Consider the following 27,205-nt stretch of genomic DNA (forward strand, 5'->3'; position numbering starts at 1 on the left):
AATTGGTGTCCCCCTGGAGGCATTTTAGGGGTTGTGGTGTCCCTCCATCTGTGGGGGAAGTTCTGCACTGGAAGGAGGATTGGCACTGGAATTGTCTTTGGGCACTGGAATCACATTCGGGCACTGGAATTGTCTTTGGACATTGGAATTTGGGCACTTGAATCATCTTTGGGCATTTAAATCATTTTGGGCACTGAAATAATCTTTGGGCATTGGAATAATTTTGGGAACTGGAATCATCTTTGGGCACTGAAATTGTCACGGGGGGTTGGTGACACAGGGGACATTGGGTTGGTGACACTGGGGACAGGAGATTGGTGACACAGGTGACACTGGGGACAGGGGGTTGGTGACACAGGGGACACAGGGTTGGTGACACTGGGGACGGGGGTTGGTGACACAGGGTTGGTGACACAGGGGACACAGGGTTGGTGACACAGGGGACACAGGGTTGGTGACACGCTGCTGTCCCCTCGCAGGCCCCACGTGTGCCTTCGAGAGGAAACCCGTGCGAGCCCTCCCCGTGCCACAGCTCTGCCACCTGCCTGGTGCTGCCCCACGGGGGGCACCTGTGCGCCTGCCCCATGGGGCGCCAGGGCGACTCCTGCGAGCGAGGTGGGGCAGCAGGGCCCACCCTGGCACCAAAGCGGGGAGCCCTGAGCTGCTGTCCCCAGCCTGGGGTGGGCCTCGGGGACAGCTGCAGTGCCAGCTGTCCCTGACGCTGCCCGCTCTGTGCCCAGTGACGGAGCAGGACCAGTCCGTGCCCCTTCATGCCCGAGTTCAACGGCTCCTCCTACCTGGAGCTCAACGGGCTGCAGAGCTTCGTGCCCGACCTGCAGTGAGTGCCGGGGGACGGGGGACAGGGACAGGGACAGGGATGGGATGGGATGGGATGGGATGGGATGGGATGGGGACAGGGATGGGGACAGGGATGGGACAGGGGTGGGGACAGGGATGGGACGGGGATGGGGCAGGGATGGGGACAGGGCAGGGATGGGATGGGATGGGACAGGGACAGGGATGAGGACAGGGATGGGACAGGGGTGGGGACAGGGATGGGACAGGGACAGGGATGGGGCAGGGATGGGGACAGGGACAGGGGCAGGGATGGGGACAGGGCAGGGATGGGGTAGGGATGGGACAGGGACAGGACAGGGATAGGGACAGGGCAGGATGGGGAGAGGGATGGGACAGGGCAGGGACAGGGATGGGATGGGATGGGATGGGATGGGATGGGGGACAGGGATGGGGACAGGGATGGGGGAACAGGGATGGAATGGGACAGGGATGAGGGCCGGGACAAGGGCAAACAGCACCCTGAGCGTGAGGGGACACATTTCTGCCACCCCCCGCTCTCAGGCTGTCTCGGCGTGGCACAGGACATGGGTGGGTGGGTGTGTGGGGTGTGTCCGTGTCCCCCTGTTCTCACGGAGCTGTCGCTGTCGCTCCCCCAGGGACAGGATGTCCATGGAGTTGGTGTTCCTGGCCAAGAAACCCGACGGGATGATTTTCTACAACGGCCAGAAGAGCGATGGCAAAGGGGACTTCGTGTCCCTGGCGCTGCACCAGGGACACCTGGAGTACAGATACGACCTGGGCAAGGGGGCAGCCCTGCTCAGGTGAGCCCTGCCCCACCCCGGGCTGCTGGGGCAGCTCCCCACGCCTCATTTCTAGAGATTTCATCATTTATTAATCCCTGATATAGCAGAGATTTTATCATTAATTGATCTCTGATATAGCAGAGATTTTATCATTTATTAATCCCTGATATAGCAGAAATTTTATCTTTTATTTTTATTTTTATTTTTATTTTTATTTTTATTTTTATTTATTTCTAGATTTATATTTATTTCGATATTTCTATATTTCTATTTCTCTATTCTCTCTATGATGCAATATCCATACCCAGAGCTCTCGGTGGGATTTTTCTTTTCCCTTTTCCCATTTTTTCCCATTATTTTTTTCCCATTATTTTTTCAGGAGCAGGGACGCCGTGCCCCTGCACACGTGGCTCTGGGTATTATATTTATATAATACCTATATTCATATTCATATTTATATTTATATTTATATCTATATCTATATCTATTTCTATTTCTATATTTATTTCTATATTTATATTTATATTTATATCTATATCTATTTCTATATTTATATTTATATTTATATTTATATTTATATTTATATTTATATTTATATTTATATTTATATTTATATTTATTTATACATTTCTATTTCTCTATTCTCTCTATGATACAATATCCATACCCAGAGCTCTCGGTGGGATTTTTCTTTTCCCTTTTCCCACTTTTTCCCAATTTTTCCCCATTTTTCCCGTTATTTTTCAGGAGCAGGGACGCCGTGCCCCTGCACACGTGGCTCCGGGTCGTGCTGGAGCGCAGCGGCCGCAAGGGCGAGCTCCGGATCGCCGGTGGCCACCGGGTCACGGGAGAGTCCCCGGTGAGAGGGGAGGGACCGGCCCCGCTCTGCTCCCGGGAAATTCCCGCATTCCCGACCTGTAAATCGTGGGTTTGAGGGTGGGAAAGTGGAATTTCCGCGGGTTCCTGGGCTTTAAATCCGAGTTTAAGGGTGGAAATTCCCTCATTCCTGGGTTGTAAATCCAGGTTTAAGGGTGGAAAAGTGGAAATTCTCAGGGTTCTGGGCTTTAAATCCGAGTTTAAGGATGGAATTTCTCTCATTCCTGGGGTTTCAATCCTGGTTTGAGGGTGGAATTTCTCCAGTTTCTGGGCTTTAAATTCTGGTTTTGCGGGTGGAGGAGTTCTGCAGCTCCTGAGCTTTAAATCCTGGTTTAAGGGTGGAATTCTCTCATTCCTGAGCTTTAAATCGTGGCTTTAAGGGTGGAAAAGTGGAAATTCTGAGGGTCCTGGGCTTTAAATCCGGGTTTGAGGCTGGAATTTCTCTCATTCCTGGGCTGTAAATCCCGGTTTTCAGGGCGATCTCGGGCTCATGAGTTTTTAAATCGTGGTTTTAAGGGTGGAAAAGTGAAATTTCTCTGGTTCCTGGGCTTTAATTCCTCTCCTCTTTTCTGTCCCCATCCCCTGTCCCTGCATTCCTTGGGATCCCTTCCCAGGAAAAGCCCCGCTCAACTCATCCCTAAATCCACAACAAATTCCAGCCAAAAAAAAAAAAAAAAAAAGAGATTTTTTTTTTTTTTTTTCCTTCCCCTCACTCTCCTTTTGCCAGCTCCTCTCGGTGGCACTGCCACCCCCAGAGCCACCCTGCTGCCATGTCACCCCACTGATATCCCTTTTTTTTTTTTTTTTTTTTTTTTCTCCTTCTTTCTCTCTTTTTCCCTTCTATTTTCCTTTATATTTTTCCCTCCCCTGCTGTCTGGATCCCAGAAATCCCGTAAGGTACAGATAAGTATGAGCCCACCACGCCTCCATCTCATCTGCCATTGGCACCTCGGTCTTTTTTTTTTTCTTTTTTAAAATTTTTTTTGGTGTGTTTTCCATCCCTTTTCCCATCAGGTTTAGGATTCCTGTAGTTTAGAGCTTCTCATTCCCTCTCCTCCTCCATTCCCAGCCGGTTCTTTCCTTTTTATTTCAGCAGCATTTCAATTAATCCAGTCATTTTTTTATGTATTTATTTATTTTTGTTGTTGTTGTTGTTGTTGTTTGTTGTGTTAATCCCACGAACCATTAGTTAGCAATCACCCCCATCCTTGCTGTGTGTGGTTCCATCCTGGAGAATTCCCGGGAATTCCCAGCAAGGAGGGAATTTTCTGCCCCAAAAATCCCAGGCCCTGGGGGGTGTGGGAAAAGCTGATCCCCCAAAATTCCATCCAGGGGAAAAACATTCCCAGTAGCTGCTGGGGGTGGGACCTCGCAGGGCTCGGCATGAGGAGGCTCCACCGATAGAATCATCAATAAAATGATCCAAAAATAAAATTATCTGAAAATAAATCATCCAAAAATAAAATTATCTGAAAATAAATGATCCAAAAATAAAACGATCCGAAAATAAAATATCCTGAAACGAAATGATCCAAAAATAAAATGATCCAAAAATAAAATGATCCAAAAATGAATTATCCAAAAATAAAGTCTCCTGAAACGAAATGATCCAAAAATAAAATGATCCAAAACCAAAATATCCTGAAACGAAATGATCCAAAAATAAATGATCCTGAAACAAAATATCCTAAAATAAATGATCCTAAAATAAATGATCCTAAATCAATGCTCATCCAAGATCCCAAGCTGAGCGAGGCCCATCCAGCCCAGCTCCATCCTGAGCCGGCCCCTGATTGATCCCTGTCCCTGATTGATTGATTATTGATTGATCCCTGTCCCTGATTGATTGATTGATTGATCCCTGTCCCTGATTGATTGATTGATTGATCCCTGTCCCTGATTGATCCCTGTCCCTGATTGATTGATTGATCCCAGTCCTGACTGATTGATCCCTGTCCCTGATTGATTGATCCCTGTCCCTGATTGATTGATCCCTGTCCTTGATTGATTGATCCCTGTCCCTGACTGATTGATCCCTGTCCCTGATTGATTGATTATTGATTGATCCCTGTCCCTGATTGATTGATCCCAGTCCCTGATTGATTGATCCCTGTTCCTGATTGATTGATTGATTGATTGATCCCCGTCCCTGACTGATTGATCCCTGTCCCTGATTGATTGATCCCTGTCCTTGATTGATTGATCCCTGTCCCTGATTGATTGATCCCCGTCCCTGACTGATTGATCCCTGTCCCTGATTGATCCCTGTCCTTGATTGATTGATCCCTGTCCCTGACTGATTGATCCCTGTCCCTGACTGATTGATTATTGATTGATCCCTGTCCCTGATTGATTGATCCCAGTCCCTGATTGATTGATCCCTGTTCCTGATTGATTGATTGATTGATTGATCCCCGTCCCTGACTGATTGATCCCTGTCCCTGATTGATTGATCCCTGTCCTTGATTGATTGATCCCTGTCCCTGATTGATCCCTGTCCCTGACTGATTGATCCCTGTCCCTGATCGATTGATTCCCGTCCCCAATTTATCCCTGATCGATTGATTCCCGTCCCCAATTGATCCCTGATCGATTGATTCCCGTCCCCGATCGATCCCTGATCGATTGATTCCCGCCCCAGGAGCCTCACCAGGTGCTGAACCTGAAGGAGCCGCTGTTCGTGGGGGGAGCCCCCGACCTGTCCCGGCTGGCCCGAGCGGCGGCCATCAGTGAGGGCTTCGAGGGAGCCCTGCAGAGGGTGAGAACTGGGAGCCACTGGGAACCACTGGGAGTGACTGGGACCCACTGGGAGCGACTGGGACCCACTGGGAACCACTGGGAGCGACTGGGACCCACTGGGAACGACTGGGAACGACTGGGAGTGACTGGGAGTGACTGGGAGCGACTGGGAACGACTGGGAACCACTGGGAGTGACTGGGAGCCGCTGGGACCGACTGGGACTGACTGGGACCCACTGGGAACGACTGGGAACGACTGGGAGTGACTGGGAGTGACTGGGAGCGACTGGGAACGACTGGGAACCACTGGGAGTGACTGGGAACGACTGGGAACCACTGGGAGTGACTGGGAACGACTGGGAACCACTGGGAGTGACTGGGAACGACTGGGAGTGACTGGGACCGACTGGGACCGACTGGGACCAACTGGGACAGCCCAGTGTCCAGTGTCCAGCTGGGAGCTGTCACACCTGTCCTGGGATGGGCTTGGGTGGCAAAGTGTCACCAGTGGGGGCCAGAAAGGGAATTTGGGATCATGGGGACACCTGGGATGGATTCCCATTTTTGGGATGGATTCTTGGTTTTGGGATGGGTTCCCACCTTTGGCACTGCCAGGGATGAAAATTCCAGAGTTTCCCAGGAAATCCCTGCCAAAGCAAATCCAGGGATGAGTATCCCAGAGTTTGCCAGGGATGGGAATTCCAGAGTTTGCCAGGGCTGGGAATCCCGGAGTTTTCCAGGGACAGGAATCCCGGAGTTTTCCCAGGACGGGAATCCCGGAGTTTTCCAGGGGTGGGAATCCCGGAGTTTTCCCAGGACGGGAATCCCGGAGTTTTCCAGGGATGGGAATCCCGGAGTTTTCCAGGGACGGGAATCCCGGAGTTTACCAGGGACGGGAATCCCGGAGTTTTCCAGGGACGGGAATTCCGGAGTTTTCCCGGGAATCCCGGAGTTTTCCAGGGACAGGAATCCCGGAGTTTTCCCGGGAATCCCGGAGTTTTCCCGGGACGGGAATCCCGGAGTTTTCCCGGGACGAGAATCCCGAAGTTTTCCCGGGACGGGAATCCCGGAGTTTTCACGGGACGGGAATCCCGGAGTTTTCCCGGGAATCCCGTGCCAGCTGCCGGCCGTTGTTCCCGGCGCAGATCTCTCTCGGGGGGGTGCCGGTGCTGCAGGAGCAGAACATCCGCAGCGCCAGGGACGTGTCCCCGTTCCGGGGCCACCCCTGCAGCCACCGGCCCGGCCCGTGCCACCACGGCGGCTCCTGCCGGCCCGACTTGGGCTCCTACGAGTGCTCGTGCCAGAGGGGCTTCTCGGGGAGCCACTGCGAGAGAGGTGGGGGGCACGGGGGGCTCCGGGGGGCACGGGGGGCTTGGGGTGGCCATGGGGGGTTTGGGGTGGCCATGGGGGATTTGGGGTGGCCATGGGGGGTTTGGGATGGCCATGGGGGGTTTGGAATGGCTTGGGGGGCTTGGGGGGTTTGGGATGGCCATGGGGGATTTGGGATGGCCATGGGGGGTTTGGAATGGAATGGGGGGTTTGGGGTGGCCATGGGGGGTTTGGGATGGCCATGGGGGGTTTGGAATGGCGTGGGGGGGTTGGGGGGTTTGTGATGGCCATGGGGGATTTGGGGTGGCCATGGGAGATTTGGGATGGCCATGGGGGGTTTGGGGTGGCAATTTGGGGTGGCTCAGGGAAGGTGGAGGTGGCCAGGGAGGGTTTGGGGTGGCATGGGGGGTTGGAATGGCATGGGGGATTTTGGATGGGTACAGGGGAGTGGGGTGGGCATGGGGATTTGGAGTGGCTCAGGGAAGGTGGAGGTGGCCCAGAAGGGGTTGGAGGTGGCCCAGGGGGGTTTGGGATGGCCATGGGGGATTTGGGATGGTTCAGGGAAGGTGGAGGTGGCCATGGAGGGTTTGGGATGGCACAGAGGGTTTGGGGTAGCACAGGGAAGGTGGAGGTGGCCATGAGGGGCTGATGGTGGCCAGGGGGTTGGAGGTGGCCATGGGGGGCTGATGGTGGCCCAGGGGGTTGGAGGTGGCCATGGGGGGCTGATGGTGGCCCAGGGGGTTGGAGGTGGCCATGGGGGGCTGATGGTGGCCCAGGGGGTTGGAGGTGGCCATGGGGGGCTGATGGTGGCCCAGGGGGTTGGAGGTGGCCATGAGGGGCTGGATGGGAAGCCTGGGAAGTTTCCTGGTGCAGTCCAGCCCATCGGGCAGGGTTATGATGAAAAGCAGCACAGATCAGGACATTCCTTGAGAGGAAAACCCTGGGAGAGCTGAGCTGGGGAATCATGGAATGCTTTGGGTTGGAAGGGACCTTCAATCCCAAAAAATCCCCAAAAAATCCCCAAAAATCCCAGGCTCTGCAGCCCTCAGAGCTCTGCAGGGCTGGCATTTCCATGGGCACCCAGGGGTGCTGAGTGGGGATTTCCCATCTCCCAGGAATTCCCTGGCTTTTCCCCAGGGCTCCTTTTCCCATTTTTCCCTGTTTTTGCCCCTCAGTGATCATCGAGAAGGCAGCAGGGGATGCTGAGGCCGTGGCCTTCGATGGCCACACGTACCTGGAGTATCACAACGGCGTCACCAAGAGGTACCAGGGCTCAGCCAGGCCCCAAAAACGGGATTTGGGCTGGTTTGGGGAGGGAAAAACGGGATCCAGGAGCTCCAAATTGTTCCTGGTCCTTCCCTCCAATCCAGGGCTGGATATTCCCAATTCTTCCTTCCAAACTGGGGCTGGATGTTCCCAGTCCTTCCTCCAAACTGGGGCTGGATGTTCCCGATTTTTGGGGGGAAGTTTCTGGAAATTTCTCCTTGGGAATTCTTTTCTGGGAATGAGCAGAGCTCTTCCTAAACTCCTCCAGATTGGAAATTTCTCCTTGGGAATTCTTTTTGGGAATGAGCAGAGCTCTCCCTGAACTCCTCCAGGCTGGAAATTTCTCCTTGGGAATTCTTTTTGGGAATGAGCAGAGCTCTCCCTGAACTCCTCCAGGCTGGAAATTTCTCCTTGGGAATTCTTTTTTTGGGAATGAGCAGAGCTCTCCCTGAACTCCTCCAGGCTGGAAATTTCCCCTTCAGGACATTCCTGGCCCGCTGTGTTTTGCTCCGGGGTCCATTCCCACCTCCAGGGCTCCGGGGTGGGATCCTGTGCCCATCTCCCTTCTCCCATTCCCGATTTTCCAGCCCTTCCAGGGGTGGGGTGTCCGTGTGTCTGTGTGTCCCCTCTCTGTCTGTGTGTCTGTCCCCTCTCTGTCTGTCCGTCTGTCCCCTCTCAGTGTCGCTGTTTCTCTGTTTCCAAGCCACCTGAGCAATGAGATCCCGGCGTAAGTACCGCCCTGCCACCCTCACCACGCCCCCATCGTCACCCCAAACCCCGGGCCACGAGCTGGGGGAGGAATTTGGGGCCCCCTCGGGTTGTTTTTTTAATTTTTTTTTTTTTTTTTATGGAAAACTCTTACCTGTGTCACATCCAGATGTTGTGTCCCAGCCCTGCCACACCCAGCTGTTGTCCCCTCTAGCCATGCCTCAATTTAATTTTGAAGCATGATTTTTAACAGGGATCAGCACAGGGAAGGAAAATTCCTGTGGTTTCCTGCTCCAGAAGTGTGAATTTCTACCGGAGATGGAAATTCAAGGGTGCTGATCCTGCCTGGAATTTTTCCAGCGTGGATGTGGCAGCGGGAACCCCCTCAAAACATTTCCAGTGGGGATGAGGGGTCAGGAAAAGGCTCAGGGCAGGGGGCTGGGGAGAAATCCAAACCCCTGGACAGCGTGGAAAATTCCCAGCTCCACGCAGGAGAATTCCCTGCTGTGGGAAGGATTTGGAGGGATCCCATATCCCATATCCCACATCCCACATCCCACATCCTATATCCCACATCCCACATCCCATATCCCACATCCCTCAGGGCTGAGCTGTGCCTGTGCATGGGGAGGGGCTGCAGAGCCATCACCTGCATGTCCATGGCGTTGGGAGGGGCTGGAAAGGGAATTTTTTAGGAATTTTTAGGATTATCCTGAGCATCCTCCTAAGCTGGGCAGCGCTGTGACCTCAAAGCTGTCCCTGTGCCCCTCCCTGAAGCCACATCCCTGCTGCCTTTGTGTCCCTGCAGAGGGAAATGGCCCCATTCCCACCCTTTTCCTGGCCTTTTCCCAATTTTTTCCCAGTTTTTTCCCGGTTTTTTTTTTTTTCCCGGCCAGTTTGGGCTGTGCTGCCCCATCCTTCGAGGGAATTTCTCCCACATCCCCTGCTGGGTTTGGCTGCAGCCCTGCCAGGCTCAGGGACCCTCTGGGCTGCCCAGAAAAGTGAATTTTTCCTCCTCCAAGGCAGGACCAACATTCCCGTGGCTTCCCCAGGCCCCGACGTTCCCGTCCTGGTTTTTACTGGGATATCCATTTTTACATTTCCCATTTATTTCGAGCCCAAAGGGCAGGAGCTCAAACTCGCAGGGACAAAAATCCCCTGGATTTTTCCCCTTTCCCTTTTCCCTGCCCTCCCTGTGCCCCAGGGCTGGCTCAGAGCTTCCAAATATGACAATTCAGAGGTTCCAAATGTGACAATTCCAGAGGTTCCAAATGTGACAATTCCATGTCCCAGAGGGGAGCTCGTCCTGCCTCATCCCAAAGGCAGGACAGGAGGAAACTCCTCAAAGCTGCCTTAGGGGAGGTTTGAGTTAAAAAGGGAAAGGAAAGGAAAGGAAAGGAAAGGAAAGGAAAGGAAAGGAAAGGAAAGGAAAGGAAAAGGAAAAGGAAAAGGAAAGGAAAGGAAAGGAAAAGGAAAGGAAAGGAAAGGAAAGGAAAGGAAAGGAAAGGAAAGGAAAGGAAAGGAAAGGAAAGGAAAGGAAAGGAAAGGAAAGGAAAGGAAAGGAAAGGAGAAGGGAAAAGAGAAGGAAAAGGGAAACGGGAAAAGGGAAGGGAAAAGGAAAAGGGAAAAGGGAAGGGAAAAGGGAAGGGTCTCCTCGCTGCCCTGCGCTTATGGCACGCTCCCCTTTTCTCCCCATCCGAGTCCCGAGGCGCTGGATTCCCCTCGGAGCCCAGGTGAGTGTGCCAGACCGTGCCAGGCTGTGCCAGACCGTGCCAGGCTGTGCCAGGGCCGTGCCAGACCATGCCAGGCTGTGCCAGGCTGTGCCTGCCCCGTGCTGTGCCCGTGCCTCAGCATGTCCCCGTGTCCCCGCGTGTGTCCTGCCTGTCCCTGTCCCCTCTTTTGTCCCTGAGCGATGGGGGGGACAGGCTGGGTGACCCTGGGAGGCCAGCAGGGCCCTGTCCCCTGTCCCCTGTCCCACCCTCCGGATGTCCCCTGCTCTCTGTGTTGTCCCTCTTGTCCGGTCTCTGTGTGTCCAAGAGCCTCGTGCGTGTCCGGAGGCAGAAATGGGGATTCCAGCCTGCCGGGAAATCCCGTCTTTGCTTCATCCCTCCCTCGGGAAAAGGTTTGTGGCCTCCATCCCCTTCCTGTCCCAGTCCCCGGGGTGCCAGGCTGCTGTGTCACAGCTGGCAGGGACTGAGCCTTGTGCTCCCCTCGAGGACAGCAGGTGGGGACAGACCCTTCCCAGGAATCCCAGGAATGGGAGGGAAATTATCCCAAAATCTGCAATTCTTTAGGACCACAGATGGGGGACAGACTGTTCCTATGTAACCCCATCCCCAGGAATGGGATGGATTTTATCCCAAAATCTGTGACCCTTTAGGGCAGCAGGTGGGGACAGACTGTTCCTGTGATCCCAATCCCAGGAATGGGATGGAGTTGATCCCAAAATCTGTGACCCTCAAGCCCAGCAGCTGGGCACAGCTGGGCACAGCTGGGCAGTTTATCCCAGCGGGCTCCCTGGGAGGAGAATGAAAAGGAGGAGGGGGAGGAGGCTGAGGATGAGGATGATGAGGATGATGATGATGATGATGATGAGGCTGAGATGAGGATGAAGATGAGGCTGAGGCTGATGAGGAGGATGATGATGGTGATGAGGCTGAGGATGAGGCTGATGATGCTGATGCTGAGGTTGATGATGATGAAGATGATGATGAGGCTGATGCTGATGATGATGCTGAGGATGATGAGGCTGATGAGGCTGAGGATGAGGATGAAGATGAGGCTGATGATGCTGAGGCTGATACTGATGATGATGATGATGCTGATACTGATGATGATGATGATGCTGATGATGATGATGATGCTGAGATGATGATGATGAGCTGATGATGATAATGATGAGGCTGATGGTGATGATGCTGATGAAGATGCTGAGGATGATGATGATGATGCTGAGGCTGATGATGATGCTGAGATGATGATGCTGAGGCTGATGATGATGCTGAGATGATGATGCTGATGATGATGCTGAGATGATGATGCTGAGGCTGATGCTGATGATGCTGAGGCTGATGATGATGCTGAGATGATGATGCTGATGATGATGCTGAGATGATGATGCTGAGGCTGATGCTGATGATGCTGATGAGGCTGATGATGATGCTGAGGATGATGATGATGAGGCTGATGATGCTGAGATGATGATGATGCTGATGATGATGATGATGATGATGCTGATGATGATGATAATGATGAGGCTGATGATGATGCTGCTGCTGCTGATGATGATGATGATGATGCTGCTGATGATGATGATGCTGAGATGATGATGCTGATGGTGATGATGCTGATGAGGCTGATGATGATGATGATGATGCTGAGGCTGATGATGCTGATGAGGCTGATGATGATGATGCTGATGATGATGATGCTGCTGCTGCTGCTGCCGCCGAGGCCGAAGGTGTGTCCCGGCTCACAGTGGCCGCCCTCCCCGCAGTGAGAAGGCGCTGCAGTCCAACCACTTCGAGCTGAGCATCCGCACCGAGGCCACGCAGGGGCTGCTGCTGTGGAGCGGGCGGGGGCAGCCGCGCTCCGATTACATCGCCCTGGCCATCGTCGATGGCTTCGTGCAGCTCCGCTACGACCTGGGCTCCAAAGGCGTCACCCTGCGCTCCAGCGTGCCCGTCAACACCAACCAGTGGGTGCACATCAGGGCTTCCAGGTGAGGGGGGGAAAAAAAAAAATATGTATGGTAAGAGAACGAGAAAATATGTATGATAGGATGGCAAGAAAATATGTATGATAGGATGGCAAGAAAATATGTATGATAGGATAGCAAGAAAATATGTATGATAGGATAGCAAGAAAATATGTATGATAGGATAGCAAGAAAAGTTAAAAAAAAAACAAAACAGCAAGAAAAAAATTAAAAATTTTTTAAAAAGCAACAAAAAAAAGCACAAAAAAGCACAAAAAAGCCACAAAAAAAGCCACAAAAAAGCCACAAAAACCACAAAAAACCCACAAAAAAAACCAAAAAAAAACCCCAAAAAAACCCAAAACAAACGAACAAAAAAAAAAAAACGCAAAAAAAACCCCCCAAAAAAACAAAAAAAACCCTACCAAAAAACCTCAAAACCCCAAAAAACAAAAAAAAAAACGCAAAAAAAACCACAAAAAAACCCAAAAAACAAAACCAAACAAAAACAACAAAAAAAAAACCACAAAACCCACCCCCAAAAAACCCTAAAAGCCAAAAAACACCCAAAACAAAAAAGAACTAAAAAAAACCCAAAAGCCAAACAAAATCAAAAAGAACCAACAAAAACAAAACAAAAAAAACAAAATAAACCCAAAATAAACAAACAAACCCCAAAGAAACAAACAAACAAAAAAAACCCCCTAAAACCCAAACAAGTTAGGGGTTTTTTGAACCGTTTTTTGTGGGATTTTTTGGGATGTTTTAAAAATTATATTTTTTTTAGATTTAAAAATGTGGATTTTCTCGCCAGCTTTTTTTTCTGGGTTTTGCCCCCCAGGAGTCTCTGGAGTCTCACTGGGTTTGGGGTCATTTTGGGGTGTTTTAGTGCAGATTTTAGGTCTCCCAAAGTCATTTTTAGTGTGATTTTTAGGGATTTTTTGGTCATTTTAAATCAGATTTCCCCCAGCCTTTTCCCAGCTTTCCCCCCTTCCAGAATCCCTGGAATCCTTCCGGTTTGGGTGAGATTCACCATTTTGGGGTGTTTTAGTGCAGATTTGGGGTGTTTCACTGCAGATTTTAGGGCTCCCAAGGGCGTTTTTAGTGTGATTTTTGGATTTTTTTTGTGGGGACAAATCCCATGGGTGTATCCCAGGAATGGGATGGAAATTATCCCAAAATCTGGAATTCTTTAGGGCAGCAGATGGGGACAAACCCCATGAGGAATCCCAATCCCAGGAATTCGATGGATTTTATCCCAAAATCTGAATTCTTTAGGGTAGCAGATGGGACAAACCCCATGAGGGAATCCCAATCCCAGGAATGGGATGGATTTTATCCCAAAATCTGGAATTCTTTAGGGCAGCAGTTGGGGACAAACCCCATAAGGGAATCCCAATCCCAGGAATGGGATGGATTTATTTTATCCCAAAATCTGTGACCCTTTAGGGCAGCAGATGGGACAAACCCCATGAGGGAATCCCAACCCCAGGAATGGGATGGATTTTACCCCAAAATCTGCCCCGCTGGTGCTTCCCAGTGCCGGGATTTGCAGGGATCAGCTCTGGGCTCTCTCTGGGGCTGTTCCTGAATTCCCATTTCTTTTCCTCGGGATCAGGGTGCAGAGGGAAGGATCCCTCCAGGTGGGGAACGAAGCCCCCATCGCTGGCTCCTCTCCCCTCGGGGCCACCCAGCTGGACACGGACGGGGCGCTGTGGCTGGGTGAGTCTGGGCCAGGGGACATTCCCGCCGTGTCCCTCCCTCCCAAAAATCCCTCTGGTGGTGACACCGGGGCAGCAGTGCCAGTCCTTGCCATGGCACCGTGTCCCCTGAGCGAGGGACGGGGAATTCTGATCCCAGGCTGCTGCAGGACATTCCCAGGGAATTCCATGGCAGGGGTGCCCGGAGCCCTGGTGACCCCTCAGGGGGCACAGAGCCCGGGGGTGGCAGTGTGACAGTGCTGGGGCCAGGCAGTGTGTGACAGTGACAGTGACAGTGACAGTGACAGTGACAGTGACAGTGACAGTGACAGCGCTGGGGCCAGGCTGTGTGTGACAGTGACAGTGACAGTGACAGTGACAGCGCTGGGGCCAGGCAGTGTGTGACAGTGACAGTGACAGTGACAGTGACAGTGCTGGGGCCAGGCTGTGAGTGACAGTGACAGTGACAGTGACAGCGCTGGGGCCAGGCTGTGTGTGACAGTGACAGTGACAGCGACAGCGCTGGGGCCAGGCTGTGTGTGACAGTGACAATGACAGTGCTGGGGCCAGGCTGTGTGTGACAGTGACAGTGCTGGGGCCAGGCTGTGTGTGACAGTGACAGTGACAGTGACAGTGCTGGGGCCAGGCTGTGTGTGACAGTGACAGTGCTGGGGCCAGGCTGTGTGTGACAGTGACAGTGACAGCGCTGGGGCCAGGCTGTGTGTGACAGTGACAGTGACAGTGACAGTGCTGGGGCCCTGTTGTGTGTCCCCTGTCCTGAGCTGACCCTGTGCCATTTTTAGAGGTGCTGTCCCCTGTCCACTGTGCTGCCTCGGCTCCATTCCCAGGGATGCTGTCCCCTGTCCCCTATCCCCTGTCCCTGTGCCATCCCCTGTCCCTGTGCTGTCCCTGCTCCATCCCCTGACCCCCTGCTCGGTTCCAGGGATGCTGTCCCCTATCCCCTGTCCCTGTGCCGTCCCCTGTCCCTGTGCCATCCCCTGTCCCTGTGCCATCCCCTGTCCCTGTGCTGTCCCTGCTCCATCCCCTGACCCCCTGTTCGGTTCCAGGGATGCTGTCCCCTATCCCCTGTCCCTGTGCCGTCCCCTGTCCCTGCTCCATCCTCTGTCCTTGTGCTGTCCCCTGACCCTCTGCTCCATTCCCAGGGATGCTGTCCCCTGTCCCCTATCCCCTGTCTCAGTGCTGTCCCTGTGCTGTTCCTGCTCCATCCCCTGACCCCCTGCTCGGTTCCAGGGATCCTGTCCCCTATTCCTGTCCCCTATCCCCTGTCCCTTGTCCCTGTACTGTCCCTGTGCTGTCCCCTGACCCCCTGCTCGGTTCCAGGGATGCTGTCCCCTGTCTCAGTGCTGTCCCTGTGCTGTTCCTGCTCCATCCCCTGACTCCCTGCTCCATTCCCAGGGATCCTATCCCCTATCCTCTATCCCCTATCCCCTGTCCCCTGTCACTGCTCCATCCCCTGACTCCCTGCTCCATTCCCAGGGATCCTATCCCCTATCCTCTATCCCCTATCCCCTGTCCCCTGTCCCTCGTCCCCTGTCACTGCTCCATTCCCAGAGATGCTGTCCCCTGTCCCCTGTCCCTGCTCCATCCCCTGACCCCCTGCTCGGTTCCAGGGATCCTGTCCCCTATCCCCTGTCCCCTGTCCCCTGTCCCTGCTCCATCCCCTGACCCCCTGCTCGGTTCCAGGGATGCTGTCCCCTATCCCCTGTCCCCTGTCCCTTGTCCCTCGTCCCCTGTCACTGCTCCATTCCCAGGGATCCTATCCCCTATCCTCTATCCCCTATCCCCTGTCCCCCGTCCCTCGTCCCCTGTCACTGCTCCATCCCCTGACCCCCTGCTCGGTTCCAGGGATCCTGTCCCCTATCCTCTGTCCCCTGTCCCCTGTCCCTGCTCCATCCCCTGACCCCGTGCTCTGTTCCAGGCGGGCTGGACAAGCCCAGCGTTCCCCCGCGGCTGCCCAAGGCGTTCAGCACGGGTTTCATCGGCTGCATGCGGGACGTGCTGGTGGACAGGAGGGAGCTGCACCTGCTGGAGGACGCGCTCAACCAGCCGCGGATATTGCACTGCTCGGCCAAATAGGCGCCTCCCTGCCTGCCCCCCTCTGCCTACTGCTGTAATTATTTTCTATTTTTGTAAACTTATTGCTTTTTATATTTTTTTTTTTTTTTTGGAGGGGGGGGGGGACAGGGAGGGCAGGAAACTCGGGGGTTTTTTTTTTGTTGTTGGTTTTTTTTTTTTTCTTTGCTTTGGGGTTTTTGAGGTCGCGGCCTGTGCGGGGCTCGGCCTGAGCAAACCTCGAGGAGTGACACAAGAAAAAACTCGCCCACCACAGCGTCCTTCATACTTGAAGCTTTTTGTTTTGGGGTTGTTTTTTCCCCCTCACCACCACCTTTTTTTTTTTTTCCTGGTGTTTTTTTGTTTTTTTTTCTAGGGGAGGTTTCCCAAAAAAAATTTTAAAACAACCCCATTTTCCTGTGGGGGGAAACGCTGCTGGTGCTGGCGAGGCCTTCACGGATTCCCAGGGTGGGGATTGCACCTCTGGCTCTTCCAAACCTTCTCCCACCTGATTTCCTGCTGCCCTCCTTTCTCCCTCTCACTGTAATTTATGTGTGTAAGGATCTCAACAAAACAAAAACAAAAAAAAAACCAACATAAAAGTGCTTTTCTCCTTGGAGCTCTGCTCAAATCAGGGACGGCCCGCACTGGAAGGGAGGGAGCCGGGCCTGGCTCCGCTCTGTGCTTGGATTTTGAGAGGAAGAAAAAAATGGATTTTTTTTTTTTTTTCCCAGCCTTTCTCCTCCTCTTCCTCCTCCTCTTCCTCTCGGGCACGTGCTGTGAAACCTCATCCCCCCACATTTTGTCTTCATCCAGACTTGGCTCGTTTGGAGCTCCTCTCCAAGAGCTGGGAATTCTCTTCCCTCTTCCACAAGGATCAGGAAATTCCCTTTTCCCTCCTCGGAGATTTTTTTTTTAAATTTTTTTTCTTTTTTATGTTTTCCTTCCATGCCTTGCAGCATTTCCCAGCCTGGGAATGCAGAACTGGTGCTGGAGCCTCGAAGAGAATTTGGAATTTTATTTTCTTTTTACCATGGACTTGGAATTTTTGGGTCTTCCACGCTCCTCTGGATGCTGCTGGGAATTCCAATGGGAATGGGAATGGCTCCAACAGGAGTGGGAATGGGGCTGGAAATATTTGGGAGGAATTTAAAGCTTTTTTTTTTTCCAGGGAAGGAAAAAATTTGAGTTCTGAAGTTTCTGGGGGGAATTTAAAACTTTTTTTTCCCAGAAAGGAAAAATTCAGGGGCCAGTTCCAAAGTTTCTGGGAGGAATTTAAAGCATTTTTTTCCAGGGAAGGAAAAATTTTGAGTTCTGAAGTTTCTTTGGGGAATTTAAAGCATTTTTTTCCCAGAAAGGAAAAGTTTTGGGGCCAGTTCTGAATTCCTGGGGGGAATTTAAAATATTTTTTTCCCAGAAAGAAAAAATTTTGGGGCCAGTTCTGAAGTTTTTGGGGTGTGGCAGCAGCCTCTGGATCTCCTGGAATGTGGAGATGGATCCCAGCTCCAGAAAAAAAAAAAAAAAGAAATCCCATTCCCCATTGGGATTCCTTCTCCATGGGCAAGGATTTCCTGGAGTTTTGTGCCCCTTTCCCAGCTTTCCTCAGCTGGAATTTGGAAAAACAAATTCATGGAATTCACCTGCCAGGTTTTTGGGTGGAATGCCAGAATTTGCCAGAATTTGGCTTTTTGGCTTTTTTTTTTTCCCCCCTAAATTTCTATCCCACCCTTTAAAATGGGGGTTTTGGCACCAACTTTAGAGCCAGGAAAATTCAAATTTCTCCTCTCAGGGTGAGCTCTGAACAAAGACAGAACCAAGAGGGAAAAAAAATCTATGGAAAAACCACTTGGGTCTGCTTTTATTTCATTTATTTGATTTTTTTAATTTTTATTTTTATTTTAAATAACAATTCCCAACCTGTGACATTCCTGTGGAAAATCCAGGGTTGAATATTCCCTGGGGGGGGAGGGGGGGGGGGTGGTTCCCTGGGTGCCAAAATTCCCGATTTTTTTGGGGTCCAAATTGGGATTCCTGGTGGGAAATGCTGGGCTGGGATGGGAGGGAGGGATCTGGGAGCCTCCCCAGTCCAAATTTTGGGAATGGGATTCCCAGCTGGATGTTCCAGCTCCAGAGGGATGGAGATGATTTTCAGGAATGAAGTCAAGAAACAGCAAAAAAAAAAAAAAAAAACCAAAAAAAACCACCCCAAAACAAAAGCAAACCGACAACTGAAGAGAAATAAATTTAAAATCTCATTCTGCTTTTGCTTTTGGGGCTTGGAAATGCCTTAAACCAGGATTTTTGTGTCCTCGGGGGGGAGCATTTGGAATTTCCAGCAGCACCCTGGGCTTTATTTTTAATAACATTTACACCACAAAATGTGCAAAAAAACCCCAAAAAAACCAAAAAAACAACAACAAAAAAAAACCACACGTACACACACACAAAAAAAAAAAGGCATCGAGGTTGTTTATTTTCCGGATTTGATTTTTTTTTTTGGGGGGGCTTTTTTTTTTTTTTTTTAATTATTATTATTTTAATTTAAACCCCCGTGGAGAGGGTGAATTCCTGACTTTGGGACCTGCTGGCTGAATTCTGAATTCTGAATTCTGAAGGTAGAGGAGCAGCATGATGATGTAACCCATTACTAACTCGTGTCTTTCGTCAAATCACCCAGAAATAAAGTTTGGAAACAATTAAAGAGGTTTTTAAGGGGCCTGGTGCTTCTTTTATTTCCCCCTGGAATAAGGGAAAATCCTGCTTTGGGTTTTGTTTTTTGGGGTTTTTTTTGGTGCTGTTTGCTGGGCACAGGGGGGTGAAGGAGAGCGGCTCGTAAATTCAATTTTCCCAAAAATTCCTTGATAAAAATATTTCTAGGTTTGATAAAAGCATTTCCAGGTTTGATAAAAATATTTTCAGGTTTGATAAAAGTATTTCCAGGTTTGATAAAAATATTTCCAGGTTTGATAGAGATATTTCCAGGTTTGATAAAAGCATTTTCAGGTTTGATAAAGATATTTCCAGGTTTGAGGAAAATATTTTCAGGTTTGATGAAAATGTTTTCAGGTTTGATGAAAATGTTTCCAGGTTTGATAAAAACTTTTCCGGGCTTGATAAAAATATTTTGGGATCTGAAATCCAATCCCTGAACCCCCAGAGAATTTTGGGATCAGAAACCTCCCCCCAGGATGGGAGAAAAGTGGGAATTTCCAGGATAAAGTGACCTGGAGTTTGCAAGGGAAAAGGAATAACGAGGGGTAATTCTCCACAGGGACACCTCGAATTGTAGAAAACAGAATTGAAGAAATCCAGGTGTGCTCCTGGCACACAATACTGCATTTAAAAAAAAAAAAAAAAAAAAAAGGAATTGGGAATCTGGGAATCACTGGCTCATCCCTGTTTAAATTAAAACAGGATCAGCCACTGGGCTGGGCTCACACTGATACTTTGGGCAAAGCTGTCCCCCCCAGAAAAATGGGATTTTTTTGGCAGCTGGGAGAGGTTGGGGTGAGGTCGTGCTGGGTTTGTGCCTCTCAGAGCCCAGCCCTGGCTATAAAATCCCCTTCCAGGTTGGATTTTGAATAATTTTCTTGGGGAAAAAAAAAAAATTTAAAAATGAGTGGAGGGGGTGTTGTGTCCCGTGGGAATGCTCAGGGGGTGGATTTTGGTTTGGGAGCAGGAGACAGCAGCTCCACCTGCACTGCCAGGGAACCTTCCCAACCTCTGGAATCCAGCTGTTTCACCTTCCCAACCTCTGGAATCCGGGTGTTTCACCTTCCCAACCTCTGGAATCCAGCTGTTTCACCTTCCCAGCCTCTGGAATTCGGGTGTTTCACCTTCCCAGCCTCTGGAATTCGGGTGTTCCCCATCTGTTCATCCGATCCCTCCCCATCCCAGCTCCCTATGGGAATAATCACAGAGCTGCTCCAGTTGACAGGAAGCAAAAAAAAAAAAAAAAAAAAAAAAAAATCCCTTTATTCCCTCAGGAACTCGAGGAACGGGAAGCTCCCGGTGCATTCCCAGCCCTGGATTCCATGGAGTGTTTGGAAGCAGGATGCACGGGGACATTCCATGGGCACACGGGGACATTCCAGGGGGGCACAGGGACATTCCAGGGGCACACGGGGACATTCCAGGGGGGCACGAGGGGACATTCCATGGGCACACGGGGACATTCCAGAGGAAGGGATTTGGGGTCTGCCAGCAATGCCAGGAATGCAGCGGGTCCTGTTTGGCACTGCCACGGTGGGGATGGAGCCCAGCAGATCCAGGAGAGGGATTTTGGCCTGTCCTTCATCCCCATGGAGCCCAGCAGATCCAGGACAGGAGTTTTGTCCCAGATCCTGTCAGGACACCAAGTCCTGTCCCAGTTCCTCATCCCAGAGCACATCCAGGGGCTCAGGCACCACTGGGATGGAAGTTTTATCCCAGATCCTGTCAGGTAAGCAGGTCCTGGCCTGGTTCTTCATCCCTGAGCACATCCAGGGGCTTTGGCACTATTGGAAAGGGAGTTTTGTCAGTTCCTCATCCCTGAGCACATCCAGAGTCTCTGGCACCACAGGAAATGGGGTTTTGTCCCAGATTCCATCAGGAAAGAAGGTCCAGTCCCTGTTCCAATTCCTCAGCAGCTCCAGGAGCTCCTGGCACCACTCGAAGAGGGATTTTATCCCAGATTTTGTCAGAGCAGCAGCTCCTGTCCCTGTTCCCACCCCTGAGCACATCCAGGAGCTCCTGGCACCACTGCAATGGAGATTTTGTCTGTTCCTCATCCCTGAGCACATCCAGGGGCTCAGGCACCACTGGGATGGAAGTTTTATCCCAGATCCTGTCAGGTAAGCAGGTCCTGGCCTGGTTCCTCATCCCTGAGCACATCCAGGGGCTTTGACACTACTGGAAAGGGAGTTTTGTCAGTTCCTCATCCCTGAGCACATCCAGGACCTCCAACACCACAGCACTGAGGATTTTCCCCATTCCCCCACCCCCGAGCAGCCCCAGCAGCTCCGTCCCTACTGCAGGGCCGGCCGTGTGACAGCGGCGGCCGCCGTGGTGGCTTTGGGCGGCAGGTACTCGGGCCTGCTGACGGCCACGGGCCGCGCCAGGCAGCGCAGGTTGCCCGTCTTGAGCGCGCACTGCACGGGCCACAGGATGATGCAGAAGAGGATGATGAGGAGCGCCGAGAGCAGCACGATGCGCTTCCAGTCCTGGCACAGCTCGCAGCGGGACAAGGCGGCCGGCAGCCCCTGAGGAGCCTCCTCGGTGCTCTCGGCCTTGCTCATGGCCACGTCGATGGACACGCAGGCCTCGGGGCTCTGAGGGGACATTCCAGGGGCACAGGGACATTCCAGAGGAAGGGATTTGGGGTCTGCCAGCAATGCCAGGAATGCAGCGGGTCCTGTTTGGCACCGCCACGGTGGGGATGGAGCCCAGCAGATCCAGGAGAGGGATTTTGTCCCAGATCTTTTCAGGACACCAATTCCTGTCTCAATTCCTCATCCTTGAGCAGATCCAAGCGCTCAGGCACCACTGGGATGGAAGTTTTATTCCAGATCCTGTCAGGTAAGCAGGTCCTGGCCTGGTTCTTCATCCCTGAGCACATCCAGGGGCTTTGGCACTATTGGAAAGGGAGATTTCTCAGTTCCTCATCCCTGAGCACATCCAGGTCCTCCAACACCACAGCACTGAGGATTTTCCCCATTCCCCCACCCCCGGGCAGCCCCAGCAGCTCCGTCCCTACTGCAGGGCCGGCCGTGTGACAGCGGCGGCCGCCGTGGTGGCTTTGGGCGGCAGGTACTCGGGCCTGCTGACGGCCACGGGCCGCGCCAGGCAGCGCAGGTTGCCCGTCTTGAGCGCGCACTGCACGGGCCACAGGATGATGCAGAAGAGGATGATGAGGAGCGCCGAGAGCAGCACGATGCGCTTCCAGTCCTGGCACAGCTCGCAGCGGGACAAGGCGGCCGGCAGCCCCTGAGGAGCCTCCTCGGCGCTCTCGGCCTTGCTCATGGCCACGTCGATGGACACGCAGACCTCGGGGCTCTGAGGGGACATTCCAGGGGCACAGGGACATTCCAGAGGAAGGGATTTGGGGTCTGCCAGCAATGCCAGGAATGCAGCGGGTCCTGTTTGGCACCGCCACGGTGGGGATGGAGCCCAGCAGATCCAGGAGAGGGATTTTGTCCCAGATCTTTTCAGGACACCAATTCCTGTCTCAATTCCTCATCCTTGAGCAGATCCAAGCGCTCAGGCACCACTGGGATGGAAGTTTTATTCCAGATCCTGTCAGGTAAGCAGGTCCTGGCCTGGTTCTTCATCCCTGAGCACATCCAGGGGCTTTGGCACTATTGGAAAGGGAGTTTTGTCAGTTCCTCATCCCTGAGCACATCCAGAGTCTCTGGCACCACAGGAAATGGGGTTTTGTCCCAGATTCCATCAGGAAAGAAGGTCCAGTCCCTGTTCCAATTCCTGAGCAGATCCAGGAGCTCCTGGCACCACTCGAAGAGGGATTTTATCCCAGATTTTGTCAGAGCAGCAGCTCCTGTCCCTGTTCCCACCCCTGAGCACATCCAGGAGCTCTGGCACCACGGCAATGGAGATTTTGTCTGTTCCTCATCCCTGAGCACATCCAGGGCCTTTGGCACTATTGGAAAGGGAGATTTCTCAGTTCCTCATCCCTGAGCACATCCAGGGACTTTGGCACTATTGGAAAGGGAGATTTCTCAGTTCCTCATCCCTGAGCACATCCAGGTCCTCCAACACCACAGCACTGAGGATTTTCCCCATTCCCCCACCCCCGAGCAGCCCCAGCAGCTCCGTCCCTACTGCAGGGCCGGCCGTGTGACAGCGGCGGCCGCCGTGGTGGCTTTGGGCGGCAGGTACTCGGGCCTGCTGACGGCCACGGGCCGCGCCAGGCAGCGCAGGTTGCCCGTCTTGAGCGCGCACTGCACGGGCCACAGGATGATGCAGAAGAGGATGATGAGGAGCGCCGAGAGCAGCACGATGCGCTTCCAGTCCTGGCACAGCTCGCAGCGGGACAAGGCGGCCGGCAGCCCCTGAGGAGCCTCCTGGGCGCTCTCGGCCTTGCTCATGGCCACGTCGATGGACACGCAGGCCTCGTCGCCCTCGCCGCCACCGTCGGCGTCGTCTCGGCGGCAGCACAACCGCGTGCCCTCCATCCACAGCTGCCGCTCGTGCTGCAGCTCCGGGGGCAGCGTGGCCAGCAGCTCCTTGCTGGTGGCCAGCCCGGGCGCTCCCTGCTGAGGGATGTGGGTGAGCTGGCGGCAGAAGGGGCACGGCAGGAGCTCCTCGGGCTGGTTGGGCGGCAGAGCCGTGCTCAGCCTGGCCACGCACTCCAGGCAGAAAACGTGCGAGCACTGCAGGCGTTTGGGAGTCTTGAAGGTGTTGTCGTAGGTGTTGAAGCAGATGGAGCACTCGACGGGAGACGCCGGCTTGGGGCTGCCGGGGCTGGCGGAGCTCGGGGAGCCCAGGGGAGAGCGGCCTTTCCTCTTGGCATCCCCTGCCGGCGATGGCACCGACACGGGGCTGATGGGGATGGAGATTTCGGCCGGAGACGCCGGCACCGGGGTGGTGGGAGAGTCCGGGGTGCTGGAGTGCCAGAACTGAGAGAAGCACGACATGATGGAGCCCCCGGACAGGAACAGGGCCCTGGGAGACTCTGCAAGACAAGGGGGAAAATAGGATTTATTTTATTCTATTCTATTGTTTTATTTTATTTTAAACACCATCACCTGCCCCTGGAAAGGAACAGAGCCCTGAGAGACGCTGCAAGAGAAGAAGAAAATAGGATTTATTTTATTCTATTCTAGTCTAGTCTAGTTTATTCTATTATTTTATTTTATTTTATTTTATTTTAAACACCATCACCAGGCCCCGGAGAGGAGCAAAGCCCTGAGAGACTCTGCAAGAGAAGAAAAAAATGGGATCTATTCTATTCCATTCTATTCTATTCTATTCTATTCTATTCTATTCTATTCTATTCTATTCTTTATTTTATTTTAAACACCATCACCAGCCCCCGGAAAGGAACAAGGCCCTGGGAGACTCTGCAAGGGAAGAAGAGCATGGGATTTATTTGATTTGATATTTTATTTTATTTATTTTATTCTATTTATTTTATTTTACTCTATTCTATTCTATTTTATTATATTTTATTCTACTTTATTCTATTTTATTCTATTATTTTATTTTAAACACCATCACCAGCCCCCAGAGAGGAACAGAGTCCTGGGAGACTCTGCAAGACAAGAAGAAAATGGAAATTATTTTATTTTATTTATTTTATATATTTTATTTTATTCTATTCTATTCCATTTTATTCTATTATTTTATTTTAAACACCATCACCAGCCCCCGGAGAGGAACAGAGCCCTGGGACACTCTGGAAGTGAAGAAGAGCACAGCATTTATTTGGTTTTATTTTATTTTATTCTATTCTATTCTATTTTATTCTATTTTATTCTATCTGTTTTTAATTTATTTTAAACACCCTCAGTGACCCTGGGTTATTTCAAGAAACATTTCCAAGCATCCAGACCCAAATTTTGAAGTCCTGAGCCTTCATCCCTCTCGGAATCACTCACTTTTTATTCCCTGATTTTTTTTTTCTCTGTTTTTAAGGAGCCCCAAAAAGAGCAGCAAGGAACCCCTGCAGAGATCCCAAAAAACCCCAAGCTGGAATTGCAGAGTTTGGGAACCACATCCCCACCAAAATTCCTCCTTTTTTTTCCTTTTTTTTCTCTTTTTTTTTTTCTTTTTTTTTTTTTTGGGAGGGGATGGCAGAAAAAAAAAAAAATAATCCAAAACCAGGAGGTTGGACCTACCCCGGGTGGTGCCCCCTGGCACCCGAGCTGGGAGAAGAGCAGAAGATTCCATGAGGGAATCTCTTAATTCTGGGATTAATGGAGCTTGAGCCAGGCCTAAGAGACAGACAACACTTTTCAGCCGGGAGGGGGTTAAAAAAAAAAAAAAAATATATAAATAAGGGGGGGGAAAAATAATTTTTATTTTTTATTTTTGGGGTGGGGGAATGTGATCCCAACTCCTGGGAAATGCTCGGGGTCACCCATAAAGGGCTGGAATTCCAGGAAAAATCCAGGGGGGAAAGGGAGAAAATGGGGATTATTTTAAATTATTATTATTATTATTATTTTCCTGTTAAAAATGGTGAAATTCTCATCCCGGGAGTGCAGCTCTCTGAGCAAGGAGGAAACGGCCCTGGAGGCAGAGCCGGGGGAATTTTCCAACATTTCCTGGTTTGTTTTCCCTTGGGAAAATCGGACCTGGAGCAGAGGCTGCGACTGCACGAGCCCCAATCCCAAAAAATTTGGGGTTAAAAATCAACCCCAAATTTGGGTTATTGAAGGCAGCTCCTATCTGGGAGTTCAGGAGCTCAAATCCCCAAAAAAATTTGGGTTAAAAATGATTCCTGGGCCTTTATTCCACTTGGAATTAAACCCAAAATTTGGGTTATTTTAGGCAACACCTGCATCCAAATCCCAAATTTCAGTTCCTGTCTGGGAGTTCAGGAGCTCAAATCCCAAAAATTTGGTTAAAAATGACTCCTGGGCCTTTATTCCACTTGGAATTAAACACAAAATTTGGGTTATTTTAGGCATCTAAATCCAAAATTTCAGTTCCTGTCTGGGACTGCAGGAGCCCCAATCCCAAAAAATTTGGGTTAAAAATCAACCCCAAATTTGGGTTATTGAAGGCAGTTCCTATCTGGGAGTTCAGGAGCTCAAATCCAAAAAAACTTTGGGTTAAAAAATCAAACCCAAATTTGAGTTATTTTAGGCATCTAAATCCCAAATTTCAGTTCCTGTCTGGGAGTTCAGGAGCTGAAATCCCAAAAATTTGGGTTAAAAATGACCCCTGAGCGTTTGTTCCACTTGGAATTAAACCCAAAATTTGGGATATTTTAGGCATCCAAATTTTGGGTTCCTGTCTGGGAGTTCAGGAGCACAAATCCCAAAAAAAATTTGGGTTAAAAATGATTCCTGGGCCTTTATTCCACTTGGAATTAAACACAAAATTTGGGTTATTTTAGACAACACCTGCACCTAAACCCCAAATTCCAGCTGTTCTTCCCTCTCCAAATCACCCAAAATTTGGATTATTTCAGCTCCACCTGAATCCTGATCCTAAATTCCAGCTCCTGTCCCCGAAAGCAGCAGGAAATTCCTGGTGCCAGCTCAGCTGCTGCATTTCCCGGGAACATTTTTTATTTTAATTTTATTTTTGTAATTTTTCTTTTTTTTTTTTTTTTAATTCGTGTTGCCATCTCTGCTGCTGCATTTCCCGGGAACATTTTTTATTTTAATTTTATTTTCTTAATTTTTCTTTTTTTTTTTTTAATTCCTGTTGCCACCTCAGCTGCTGTATTTCCCAGGAACATTTTTTAATATAAATTTTTTTTTTTTTTTTTAATTCGTGTTGCCACCTCAGCTGCTGCATTTCCCGGGAACATTTTCATTTTTTAATTTTAATTTTAATTTTTTTTAAATTCGTGTTGCCAGCTCAGCTGCTGCATTTCCTAGGAACATTTTTTATTTTAATTTTATTTTTTTAATTTTTCTTTTTTTTTTTAATTCCGGTTGCCACCTCAGCTGCTGCATTTCCCGGGAACATTTTTCATTTTAATTTTTTTTTTTAATTTTATTTTTATTTTTTTTAATTCGTGTTGCCAGCTCAGCTGCTGCATTTCCCGGGAACATTTTTTTGGGATTGAGTCAGGGCTGGATCCTCCCTGCCGGGACATTTGCAGGGCTCAGGCGTTTCCTGTAATTACAGAAACTCCTCATCCTCGACTTTTAAATCTCCATTTCAATCCCATCTCAAATCTTCAAACCGGCCTTTCAATATTCCTCACATTCCACGAGGAAAAAAAATAAAAATAAAAAAAATCTCATTATTTAACGATGAGGAGTTCACCCCTCGCCCTTCAAAACTTCTCTCCTTTAAATCTATTTTTTTTTCCTCCTGAGCTTAAATTTTGTGCATTTTCCAGCGAGTTTTGATGGTTTTTAATCCATTTTAAAATTATTATTACTATTATTATTATTATTATTATTATTATTATTATTATTATTATTATTATTAGTAATTATTTTCCTGGTTACAGATAAATTACAAATCCAAACCGGCCCAGTGGAAAACCTGAGCGAGTTTTTTTTTTCCTTCCTTTTTTAATTAATGTTTTATTA

General features: G+C 50.5%; 2 protein-coding genes across 2 annotated transcripts in view; one reads left to right on the top strand and one right to left on the bottom strand.

The window, feature by feature from the left end:
- Positions 1 to 18,690, top strand: part of AGRN (agrin) — a 94,379-nt gene extending 75,689 nt beyond the window's left edge. Inside the window, 16 exon segments of the mRNA XM_088178572.1 lie at positions 480 to 502; positions 504 to 615; positions 741 to 763; positions 765 to 838; positions 1,455 to 1,619; positions 2,349 to 2,460; positions 3,363 to 3,374; positions 5,119 to 5,235; positions 6,362 to 6,551; positions 7,721 to 7,808; positions 8,515 to 8,538; positions 10,221 to 10,256; positions 12,016 to 12,240; positions 13,835 to 13,938; positions 15,856 to 16,047; positions 18,547 to 18,690. Of these exon segments, the coding sequence (XP_088034698.1) occupies positions 480 to 502; positions 504 to 615; positions 741 to 763; positions 765 to 838; positions 1,455 to 1,619; positions 2,349 to 2,460; positions 3,363 to 3,374; positions 5,119 to 5,235; positions 6,362 to 6,551; positions 7,721 to 7,808; positions 8,515 to 8,538; positions 10,221 to 10,256; positions 12,016 to 12,240; positions 13,835 to 13,938; positions 15,856 to 16,013 (1,463 nt within the window). The 3' untranslated portion in view covers positions 16,014 to 16,047; positions 18,547 to 18,690.
- A 4,111-nt stretch (positions 18,691 to 22,801) lies between these two features.
- On the bottom strand, positions 22,802 to 24,875 carry RNF223 (ring finger protein 223). Its single transcript, XM_014885759.2, has 2 exons — positions 24,824 to 24,875; positions 22,802 to 23,658 (listed from the first exon to the last, which is right to left on the bottom strand). The coding sequence occupies exons 1-2, from the start codon at positions 24,873 to 24,875 to the stop codon at positions 22,802 to 22,804; spliced, it is 909 nt and encodes a 302-aa protein (XP_014741245.1).
- Between the last annotated feature and the right edge of the window lie 2,330 nt (positions 24,876 to 27,205).

This window comes from Sturnus vulgaris, chromosome 25, assembly GCF_052056855.1.
Source record: "Sturnus vulgaris isolate bStuVul1 chromosome 25, bStuVul1.hap1, whole genome shotgun sequence".
Classification (NCBI taxonomy): Eukaryota; Metazoa; Chordata; class Aves; order Passeriformes; family Sturnidae; genus Sturnus; species Sturnus vulgaris.